Source organism: Phyllostomus discolor, chromosome 3 (assembly GCF_004126475.2).
Source record: "Phyllostomus discolor isolate MPI-MPIP mPhyDis1 chromosome 3, mPhyDis1.pri.v3, whole genome shotgun sequence".
Taxonomy (NCBI): domain Eukaryota; kingdom Metazoa; phylum Chordata; class Mammalia; order Chiroptera; family Phyllostomidae; genus Phyllostomus; species Phyllostomus discolor.
In genome coordinates, this window is record NC_040905.2 from 57,778,449 (window position 1) to 57,790,990 (window position 12,542).

At 35.6% G+C, this 12,542-nt stretch overlaps 1 protein-coding gene across 1 annotated transcript in view; it reads left to right on the forward strand.

Annotated features, from left to right (window-relative positions):
- The window catches only part of ADGRV1 (adhesion G protein-coupled receptor V1), a 507,196-nt gene that overhangs the window by 91,349 nt on the left and 403,305 nt on the right, over window positions 1-12,542 (forward strand). Inside the window, 4 exon segments of the mRNA XM_036020532.1 lie at window positions 6,434-6,610; window positions 8,806-8,986; window positions 9,915-10,117; window positions 12,278-12,407. Of these exon segments, the coding sequence (XP_035876425.1) occupies window positions 6,434-6,610; window positions 8,806-8,986; window positions 9,915-10,117; window positions 12,278-12,407 (691 nt within the window).

The following is a 12,542-nucleotide window of genomic DNA, read 5'->3' on the forward strand; positions in this document are numbered from 1 at the left end:
TATGTTAGCATGTAATGAGTTTATTATTGATATTTTAAAATGAATTAATATATCAATTTTTTAATTTTCATTTATAAAGTGGTGATATCAACAGATTTCACTAACACAAGCAAAACCTCCTCATTCTCAATAATTTTTATGAGTGTTCAGGGGTCCTGAAACTGAAATATTTGAGAACTGTTATGCCTGGAATTGTTTCCAGAGCTTAAATTTCATTGTTATTTGCTTCATTTCCAGACATAAAAACCATTGTCACTTCTTTGGATTTTTTTCAGTGGCATAAAAGTCAACTTATTCTTCTTTAAAAAAAAAGTCAATTTATTTCTTTAAAAAATGCTGAAAGGAATAGAGATCCTTTAAAGACTTCCAGGTTATATTATACTTTTTACATATTTTATAGATTTATATACCAAAGTAATATTAGGGTTAAAGTGAAAACAACATCACATGTTAAATAGTGAAAATATGCAAAATATGATATATGTTACTCTTTGAAGTTGACAGGATGATAAATATTTTTCGTTTCCTCCTAACCAGGTATGCCATGTCTTGGCAAATAGCAGGTGATTAATAAATTTTAATTACAAGAATGCATAAGCCTGTGTGCAGTTTAGCCCTGATGGTGCCCACCTGATGAGGCCCTCGTTGGATTCCAAGTGTATTGAACAGATGACTGGTTTTTGCTGGTTTTGTTGCCTAGTAATCATACCCTAAATGTTGCCTTACCGTCTTATTATTTTGTGTACTTTTATGTTGTTTTCTCACCACCTTGTTTTAGCCCTACTTTTATGTGTCCTGCAATCTTGTATACCATGTGACTATAAAGTAACGAGATTGCTTTTTGTAATAACTCATAAAACTTGCTAGTCTCATTATTTTACTTTTATGACTAATCTTGAATGTGTTTTATATTTATAAACACATGACTTAAGGATACATTTAGAGACAGTTTGAGATCTTTGTAAAAATGAGAATGTTATTTAACTTGGACTGTGTTTGGTTTTAAGTGCTTGCCATATGTTATGTGGATACAGTCCTTTAGATACAAATGACATTGATATAATCTGATATCACAGATCATCACCCAAGCATGAAACAAAATAAAAAATTAATTGGAAGTGTAATTGTTTAGCTTTAATCTTCTATTTCAATAGAGAAAGCCAATTCATGGCTCAGAATAGTACATTCTTTTTTCTAGGAAAATTATTTCAAGTATGCTTCTCATAGTTAACCTTTGAAATTACTGTTGTGCTGATCTGAAGATCTGGCAGACTCCTGACTTGAAAGAGAAAAGAGCAATGGCTGCTATTGTTTCTTGTGAAAAACGGAGTGATGATGGTTTTGATGATTATTACTTGATCTTATGCTCCTTCGTATATTAGCCTAAACAGTTGCTTTTATCATGAATCTAAAGTTCTGTTGACTGTTTTAGTAGTAGAAAAAAACATTGAATCATTTATTCTTTATGACAATCATATTCTGGTATTAGCAATTTTATTCTCTGGTCTACTGTTTCCCAAATTGGACAACCTTGTTCAGAAGTATTTAATTTATATTCCAGGACAAAATTCCTGATTCATGATCCCATTTCTGAATCAGAATCTCTGACGGGGGGGTGGATGAGAGGCAAAAAGCTGAATTAATTTTTTTTTAAATGACAAGTTTCATATATACATAAAAATAGAGAAAATAGAGTAATGGACCTCAGTGATCCATCATCCAGCTTCAAAATTTATCAGTCTTTTGTCAGTCTTGTTTCATCTTTTTTGGTTGTAATTTTTAAAGCAAATCTCAGATATTATGCATTTCTATGTAAATACATATGAAAGATGGATTTTAGCAAGTGTCCTAGGTAAGTTTTTAATGAACCTTTGACATTTGAAAGTTCTTCCCTAACTGGGAGTTTACTTTATTGTATACATTATTACTTCATTACATTTTCTAAGAAATTTTGATGTATTGCACATATCATCACACAGTTGTATACAGCTAGTTTCATTCTTCTCCCCATTCCCCTCCTCCTCTTTTTACCCAAGGATATGTTTATTGATTTGAGAGAGAGAGAGAGAAAGTAGAAAGGAAAGGGTGGGGGGAGAGAGAGAGAAAGAAAAAGAGAGACATCATTACGGTTATGAGAGAGAAGCACTGATCGGTTGCCTTCTGTACTCGCCCCTACCAGCCCACAATCTAGATTTGTGCCCTGACCCTGGATTGAACCTGCAGCCTTTTGGTGCTCAGGATAACACTCAAGGCAACTGAATCATCTGGCCATGGCTTATTTTTCTCCTTTTTAAAACTAAAAACAGTTAGAAGGTGGTAGATTTTGATGAAGATTTTACTAAATGAAAGTGTGGTCAGATAGCTTTTCCCCATGTGATCCTTTTAAGCAAAAACCTCTTTCTTAGTCCTGGATGCTGTATGATACTGCTTAGTGGCCTAGTAACAAGTTGTAAGGAAACATTACAGATTCCTGAGTGTATCTTTGCATGTATTTAACCTGTGCTTCTTGCTACAAAGAGAGAATTGAATATTCACATGCTGGGATTAATGGTTTATTAATTTAACATTCAAAATATTCTAATTGAAATTTAAGGTGGGAAAATGGAGCAGATTTGTTCTCATTGTGATAGGAATCAAAATACATGAGAATTAATTTGCTTTTTCAATATGTAAATATATATATTTCTTGATAAAATACAGAATGTTTTTTATGGAACTTCTTTTATTGTTGTGTATGTGTGTCTGTATTTTAAAAGGAAGACATACATTTTTAGCATTTACTATATTACTAAGCACTATGTAAGGCACTTGTTTAGTCTCCACCAAAATCCATGAGACATTATAACCTGCAATTTAAGAAGAGCTCCCTGAGACTGAGAAACCTTGGTAAGTGGTAGAGGGGAGAAGTTCAGCAGTGTTTGAGGTTAAAGTCATGCTCTTTCCCCCACACATTTGTCTGTGTACCAATTGGCTATGATGAAAATGCTGATGTACATGCCTAGGGGGAAATTAAGTTAGATGCTCTCTATTGAGCACCTGGGACTCTGCTGCTTTCTCTTATCTTCAGCCTCTTAGGACTGGAGGGCCCCACCCTTCAGAACACTGTGTTCTGCCATAGTATGAAAGGTAGATTCCTGAAATCACTGCACTATGCCAGATTGTGTATTGAAAAACAGAACTTATGGGAAAGATTGGGTAGGACAACACTACTCAGAAACTTGGTTAGTGACCTGTAAAAAGAAAGGGATCCAAGTTTAAAAGTTTTACACACTAAATGTCAATACTTCAGTACTACAATTAATATGGCATGTGCCTTGAAAAATGTTTAAGTTTGCTTGTGGAAGTAGGTGTCAGAGGAATTGTCACTATTATTATAAAGTAATATGAGGAGAGTTATCTGAAATTTGAGGGAAAGTTGTCACATTACATGCAGATAAGTGTGACTGGTAGCACCCGTGTTGAACTGAGGCATTTGGTAGGTGTTTGGGGTGTGTGTGTGCCTGTGTGTAAGCATGTTGTGTATTCCTACATGGCTTATTTCAAGAAGGTACAGTGTTCACCATGTTTCTTGTGGATGAAATCACAAATAAGCAAATGTAGAATCCATGTTGTGTGAAAGTGCGGAACAATTTCATGATTCAAAACTAGTGTTAGGTGTTGTAGCAGAACTGATTGTGCTCTGTCTTCTTCTCTCCATCTATCTACACTTACTTTCTGGGTCATCTCACCCAGTCTTTAAATACCATTTATATAATTCTGTATTTATATACCATTTGCATATGGACTTAAATACCATTTGTATATTGTTGCCTCTCAAATTTATAATGGCAGTCCTGGCTTGTCTCCAAAATTCCATCTGCCTAATTGATACATCTCTTGAATATTTAATAAACACTTCAAACTGGACATATTTAAAAATAAATTTTTTGACTTTTACCCCCAAACCTGTGACTAACTGATGGAAGTGGAAAAATCAAGCCTGCTTCAGGGCCGGCTGCCTGTCTGGCTGACTTGGCCTGTGTGTTGGTGCTTGCTGAAGATGGGCTGCCCACTCTACTGCACCATTCAGCAGTGGCTCTGAAGGGTGATGGCAGAGCTCTGAACAACCCACTCAGCCACTTGTCTTATGTGAAAGGTCTGATGTATGAAGATATATGTATCCCTGAGCTGCTGATGACACAGTGGATTGGTTGGGGGCTTGGTAGACTTAAGACTAGAGACAAGTAAGTTTACTGAGTATGAGGAACATTTAGCAAAGGCTCTCAACAACCAGGAAGTTAGGATGAAGCACCTATTGGCTGTCACCCATACTCTTCCCTCACCACAGTGGCATTCATAGAGTGATGGCACGGATCAAGGCTTGGTAGGGGCCTAACAACAGGACGTTCTTCTTCCTAAGACTGAACTAGCCACTGTTGCTGAGAGAATTTTCAAACAGCATGTGACAAAGACCAAAGCTAAGCACTTTTCAATGAGCTACTTAGTGGTAGATTGATTCCAGTCAGCCCCTTTACTCCAGAGGGGTGCAGCAACTCCTTATTGTTGGCCTGATAAAGACAGCAAAGATGCCAGCGCAGACAACACCTTCTTGGGTTGGAGTGTTGTCCTCCAGTCTCCATTATGTGTATCCAGTGGCCATATTATGGTTCTGTGTCCCAAGTAATTAGACCACATGGGCTCAGGAAGCCAGAGGTGGAAGTAAAACTGGCTCCATCTTCATTCCCCACTACCAGAATTTGTGGTGCCCACTCCTCTGCTTTAGGTTCCACTGGATTAGAAGTTCTGGTTCTGGTTGGGTCTGGGGGTATCTACCAGGAGACAGACATACTGAGGGCTGTCCTGAATAACCATCTGATTGTTCTGAGCTTCTCATGCAGGTAGACCAGCAGGCAGACAAAAGAGTTGTAGCATTGCCCCAGGAGTTCTTGATCTTTTTGCTGTGAGGCACCAGGGTTGCTGCTACACTTTGGAGTAAGAGTATTGATGCTCAGTGAAACTCAGAGGATTTACTGGTACATCTGGTACTTCCATGCTCATCGGTAACTTGACTATTGCCCGTTTGCAGACAGCTTTCAAGTCTGTCCTCGCTAACCCTGATGTCAGTACTGAATGGCTCAATCTAATGCTGATTGGAGGTGCTTTTGATTGATATCAAAAATGACAACATTTTATGTAAATATTTATATTTTGAGCTCTGTTCATTCAGTTGTAGTTTTTTCTTATAAATTATATTTGCTCACTTAAATATAAAATTAAGTCTAGAGACTGAGAATTTAAGAGGATGAAGACCTTATCCTAAAAGATATTATGACTTTGTGCTCCATAAAAAATTTTAAGCATTATCTTAAAGTGTTTAGATAAAAATGTTTTCTACATAAAATAACATATAACACACACACACAAATGTGTATCATACATATACAGTTGTCCCTCCATCCCTGCAGATTCTATATCCTTGGATTCCACCAAATGTAAATTGAAAATATTTGAAAAAAAGTTCTGTTGTTGCTGACATGTACTGTGTAGTGGTACATAGTTGTGGGAGTCCTATGATGGTTGTGTCTGTACTGAACATGTACAAGACTACTTTTTTCTTATTTCCTAAGCAATACTGTATAAAAACTATTTACATAATATTTATATTGAATTTGGTATTACAAGTAACCTAGAGGTGATTAAAGTATGAGGGAAACTTTGTGTAGGTTATATGCAAATACTACATCATTTATATTCAAGGGACTTGAACATCTGCAGATTTGGTATCTGGTGCTGGTGTGGGTGGTCCTGGAGCCAATACCCTGTGGGTACTGAGGGACGAGTATGTATATATCCAAAGTATATAAACATGGCACAAATGTCCTCATTGGCCTGTTGTCTCCCCACCAGACATTTCTCAAGAATCTCCTGACTTGACACTTTATACCGCCCTCAAGATGACTTCATCAGATCTACCTGATTATGTCTTATGTTCAAGGCTGGACTGTTCTCCCTCATGCCATGTTTCACCCCCTACCCTGTAATTTCTGCACTGGTTATTTTAACTTAGCTGAACTCATTATAACATTTGAGTTTTTCTTTTTCTTTACAGTTATCCAGACAAAGAGCTGTGCTTTTATTTAAAAAAAATCTTTTGTAACCATAGCATCTAACACAGTGGCTGGCACACAGGAGGTATCAATGAATGAATTATATGTACAGTTAACTTACTTTCCTTCTTTTTTGCTTTATTTGTCCCTGTAAAAGAATGAGATAAAATGAATGGTTTCAAATGTTATTTTTAGCAGACAGAAATATATCTGGAGAAATGTAGAGGCCTCCTTAGAGTGGTAGAAAGTTACAGAATTAAGGTTATAGTACAGGATTTCATGCAGTTGTAATTTTATCACTGATTTAAATTGGTATATAATTATAATTAATTTATGTTCAATTTCAGGTTGCAGAGGAGGGATCCACCATTTCGTGTGTGGTGGAGCGAACCAGAGGAGCTCTGGACTATGTGCATGTTTTTTACACCATCTCTCAGATCGAATCTGATGGCATTAATTACCTTGTTGATGATTTTGCTAATGCCAGCGGCACTATCACATTCCTCCCTTGGCAGAGATCTGAGGTAAACCCTACCTTCTTTGTTCCTTTGACAGCCTCCTGGAAAGCTTTTTTCTGATCTGTTCTGTAATTTGTTTGCAGCTTCTTGATATTTAAGCAATTTAAAATATTCAGGTGATTAAGTATATGTCATGGTATAACATATTTTTGTATTTATTTGTACAAAAGAAAAACTAAGGATTTTAAATGATGTTTGTTATAGGTTTATCTGTTTTTAATCCCAATGTAATAAAAATCATATGGCTTGGAGGTTTTTTATTGTGGGTTTTCTGTTTTTACTGATAGAATGGAAAACTGCAGAATTCTTAATGGTATTTTTTCAGTCAGGCAATGAAAAATTCTTATAACTGTAATCTCATTTTATTTTTATATTTGGAAAAAATGAGATTTTTTTTTCTTTTTTTGAAAGTACAAGTGGTCTCCAGTTTTACCAAAAACATTTGATGAACTATGACCACATTTCTAAATAGGCGCTCCAGAAATAAATGACTGTTTTTGTAAGGGAAATTGGGATGGGACTTCCTACATCAGAATTTTTTTACATTCTTTTAGTCTGTCATGTTGGACTATTCATCTCAGTATAATTTTTCATTAAAAAAAGGAAATAACTTATAGGTCATCAGGGATAAATAGTAAAATAATTTCAAGCTTGCAGATGTAATCTTTGAGGAATGTCTCAGGGATTTAGAAGGTAGTTAATTGGATGAAAAAGATAAAATTGAGGGAAGATTTTTAAATGTTCCTAAGATTTAAAGAGTTAAAACTAAAGAAGAGTGATGAAATCTCCATAATTTGGGGACAGAAAAGAACACATTAAACGGTTTATAACAAAAGTGTTTTGGAGATAGCATTCAGAGTTAGTTTTCAGGTTGTTTCTATCTTCCTTTCTGGGAGAAACCAGGAAGTCATCCTTTAGACATTCCTATCTTCACTTCGGACACTACCTGAGTCACCAAGGCCCGGATCTTCTAGCTCCAGGACAAATCTCAAACCTGTCTGTCTGTCTTCATCTTCAGTGTCACAGCACTAGTTCAGAATCTTCATTACTTCTCATCAGTCACTTCCTAACTCAACCCCTGCATCATTTCTTGCTGTGTCCACTCATTTATGTTCTGCCACAGTGCTTATTCTAAAATGGAATTCTTTTTTTTCAGTCTCCTGTTTTATGGATTCTTCAATTTCCTCCCTCTCAATATGGAATGAAGTCCATTTTTTTTTTTAAATGATAGCACAAATGGTCTTTGTGAGCTGACCCCTGATTATCCATCCCACCTTATCTTTCTGTACTCCTCAGTGGTCTAATTGCAGTTGCCCATGTGCCACGTTCCTTCATGCCCCTGTGCCTTTGCCAGTGTCACTTCTTCTCTGTGGAATATCTTTTCCCATCGTTATGTACAACTATATAGTATTCATTAAGACTCATTTCAAAGTTGTCTGTTGCAAACCTTTACCAAGTAGAGTTGGTTGTTTCTTTCACAGTTAACTTTGTACGTAATTCTATTATGACATGTTTACATTGCATTTTAAAGGTTTTTCTCTAGATTTCTCTCCTGCAATAGACTGTGTACCTTAGGGACCGGGGCCCTTTCTAATCCTGTCACATTTTAGATGTCAAAACATCCTCTTTCAACTAATAAAGGAAAGATAAAATTATTTTTTCACTTCAAATATTGACTTAAATTTTGTGAAGCATGGCTGAGTTACTGCTACTCCCTTTTATAACTTTTTTGGGGTGTATTGCTTAGGCCAGACTTCTAAGGCCCATTGTGAATCTGTTTTCTAAAATGTGGTGACTAAGTATGTCAGGCTTTCCTTAGGCAGGATCTAGGCATGAGTCTGTTGCCCTTTCTCACTGACTGCCCTACTGCATCCTATCAGATTACATGCAGTTCCTCAGTTAGGAACTCTATACCCTGAGGTTGGCATTACCACTGTCTTTGATACAAAGAATGTATGATATACCAATATATCATATAGTATGATATTAATATATAAAAATGTTACTGCTTAGCACCCATTATTTAAAGAATTAATTTCTCAGATCTCTTTTTCTCTGTGTAAGTTTACATAGAAATAAGTCATGTTAAACAGTAACTTCAATTAAATATAATTTAATTGCTATTTTAGTTTCTTCTAGGAAGTGGTAAATAATTTATATGTGCCTCACTGCTTAATGCCTCTGGCTTTTTATATCCATAGGTTCTGAATATATATGTTCTTGATGATGACATTCCTGAGCTTAATGAGTATTTCCATGTGACATTGGTGTCTGCAGTTCCTGGAGATGGGAAGTTAGGTTCTACTCCCACCAGTGGTGCAAGCATAGATCCTGAGAAGGAAACAACAGATATCACCATCAAAGCCAGTGATCATCCGTATGGTAACCGAGCCCTTTTGCTAGAGTAATCCTCTCTTCTCTGGGTATACTTGGTCTTGAGAAGAATTTCTTAAGGGATTTTTTTTTCTTTTGCAAATGATTAAAGTATAACTGTTTCAGACCCTCTTCTAAGCTGCTGTTTTGAGGGACATTGTTTATGAAGGAAAAATATAAAGGTCAATTTCTGAAGTTTAATATATTTTGAAAAGTGTATGTAGGATTATTTAAAATGAATAAAAGTATTTCTATTTATGTCTATCAAAATTATTTTATTTTGAAAATTATCATAGTGTCATATGTGAAAACTTAAGTACTTTGTAGTTTATATTTTAAGCTTTAGTAAGTGGGGTTATTACTGTATGTTTATATTAATATTTTTCTTATGCTGAAAAGTTATAATATTCTTAATTGGGGAACTATTATAGATGTTTGTCCTAATAAACCCAAACTGTTTTCTGCATTGAAAACTAATAGTTCTTTTATAGGAATTAAGCAAGAACATCTAATACAGTGTCTGTATAGGACAAGTGGGAGGTTTTCAACTCTTGATTTTCATAGTTAAATTTTTTAAAAATTTGTTGCATATTCTAAGTTCAGGGATGAGTCCTAGATAACCAAGTATGAGTAAATGTTTGATAACATGTACTTTAAATCCCCATCACTATTCTTTTTATTGATACTTCTTTTTTTAAGCTTTCTTTGGATAGAGACAAGAAAAATTAACATTTTAATTTTTAATATTCTGAAAACTAAGCGTATTCTGTGTCAAAACCATGTTAATTAAATCTTCTTCAATAAAGTCCTTTCTAAATGAAACCCCACAGAATTTTATCCTGGTTTTCAGAATAATTGTGCAGGACTGTTTCAAATGAATAAGGAATTGTTCCACAGATTGGGGCAAGGATGCCCTGCCTCTCTCTGTATCTGCCAGGCTTGCTGCAGTTCTCCACGGGGCAGCCTCCTCAGCCTGAGGATCCAATGACACTGCCCACCAGCACCGTTCCACAGGTCACTGTGAAGGAGGAAGATGGAGAAGTTAGGTTACTGGTCGTCCGTGCACAAGGACTGCTGGGGAGGGTTACGGTGGAATTTAGAACGGTGTCCCTGACAGCATTCAGTCCTGAGGATTACCAGGTAAATCAGTGAGTCCTTCTGAAGTGGTGTTTGGTCTTGTAAAACATACAGTCCTCTTGGAGGAATGGAAGGGACTCGGGACTGTACCTGGGATGTATTAGAAGGGACTTGGGACTGCACCTGGGATATACTAAACAAGGAAAATAAGCTCTGATGGCCTTTTAAATTTATGTAAATTAAAGTACTTCAATCCCTTGAAGCCTGATACTTAAATAGTTATCATAGGCTTACTTGTGTTTAAATCCTCTTGTCTGTGCCTATCAAACAAAATCAAAGTTGTACCTGGCTGGCGTAGCTCAGTGGATTGAGCTTGGGCTGTGAACCAAAGCATCGCAGGTTCGATTCCCAGTCAGGGCACATGCCTGGGTTGTGGGCCCGGTCCCTAGTGGGGGCCAAGTGGGAGGCAACCACACGTTGATGTTTCTCTCTCTCTCTTTCTCCCTCCCTTCCCCTCTCTAAAAATATGAATAAATAAAATCTTTAAAAAACAAAGTTATAAAGGAATTATATATTCATACCTTTTCAATTTTATTTTTTTTCTCCAAGTGAGAAACAATGTGGTACTGGCAAAACAAAACAAAGAAAAAAAAAGAAAAAAAGCCTAGGATTTTGAATTGGACAGAACTGTGTTTAAACTGGTCTTTTGTCTTTCCTAACCTCACTTTCCTTATCTGTAAGACAGCAATAATGACTGCTGGGCAGGGCAGCATGGTTCTGAGAAGTGACTCTCTGTTTCTGCCAAAGCAGCCTGCTACTGCAGCATTTCATGCTGTGGAGAGGACTGGTTAAGGCACAGATTTTAAGGAAGATCAGAATTAAAAATTCTTACAAAATTATAAGAACATTCAAGATAGATATTAATATTTAAGTCTAGATACCAGAGGTTAGAAATAGAAATTTGGGAGCTAGGAGCATATAAGTGATATTAAAAGCCTAGAGTATGATAGTCTTGTCTAGGGAGAGAATTTAGAGAAACTCTGATAAACAACAGTTTTTAGAGGTCACAGGGGAATGTTAAAATTGGCAAAGAACACTAAAAACAATGAGCCGGAAAAGGTAGGAAAAACAGGAGAGTGTGCTATCATGGAATGCCAGAATAGAACATGTTTTCAGAAGAGGAAGCGGTCAATTGTGTAGGATTTTGCTAAGGACAAGTAAGATGGTTTCCTAAGACAGTCAAATGTTTGTTGCTAAAACTTGTAGAATTACTCCACTGATGACTATATTCCAGGCCAAGTGAATCACTTCCTTCTTAAGCTAACTATGACTTTTATAGCAGTTGTTACTCTATTTGAATTATAGTATTACATACTTACACTTCTTCTGGAATGTTCTTGATGGGGCTAGAGATTTGTCTTGGCTATTTCTGAATCTGAAGCATCAAAAATGGTGTCATGCACATGCTATCTGTTTGATAAATATTGAAAGAAGTTAATAAGTATGTGATTAAGTGATTTGGTACTTGGGTTCCTCATTTTAGCTTGGAGATCATTAATTGCTTGACAAGATGATATATATTTGTACACACAAGCTAACATTAGAAAAATTTAAACAGCTTTAATATTTATGCTAAGTCAAGGGGAAAATGCTTGTGTAAGAAATAACATGACAAACGGGCCTTAGGTCTTTGAATTTAAGTATCTTTTCATTTTTCTTGTGGTATGTGAACTTTTCTGATGGGAGATCTATATTATGAATTGCAATTTCAAGTATAGTCAGGGAAAACTTAATGTCCAATGGGCTGGTATTTACTATTGCATGGAAGAATTCTCAGAATGGAAATGACATTATTATTATGCACTGCATATTTAAATTGCTCGGTGCTATAATTTGAGTAGTTTTAAGTATACTTGTTTCCATGAGATGAATTTCATGCATCTCATTGAATTAATTCTGTAGGAATTTGTAGATGACACCTGTTTACATTTCTCACTTGCCTAGACTACATTTTTGATGAATAGGCAAATAAGAAATAAAAAATTAATCTACTTTATTTAGTTGGGGAATACTTATTTGGAATTTATATTGAACATCATACATATCCACTAAGTATTTACCATTTTATATTTTACTTATTTTCAAGTTATTTAAAATAATTTGGGGCATAGTAAACATTCTCAGAATATAATCTAATGAACAAATCTTTTATTTGCATTTCAGAGTGTTGCTGGTACCTTAGAATTTCAACCAGGAGATAGATATAAATACATTTCCGTCAACATCACTGATAATTCTATTCCTGAATTGGAAAAATCTTTTAAAGTTGAATTGTTAAACTTGGAGGGAGGAGGTAAGACTGGTGACTCAAAAATGTCAAATATTTGCTTGTCCACTCACCATGATTATATATTCTTCTAAGCAAATGTGTTCCTTTGAATTAATATTAACTTGTTTTTTCTTAAATAAGTGAATTACTAACTTTTGT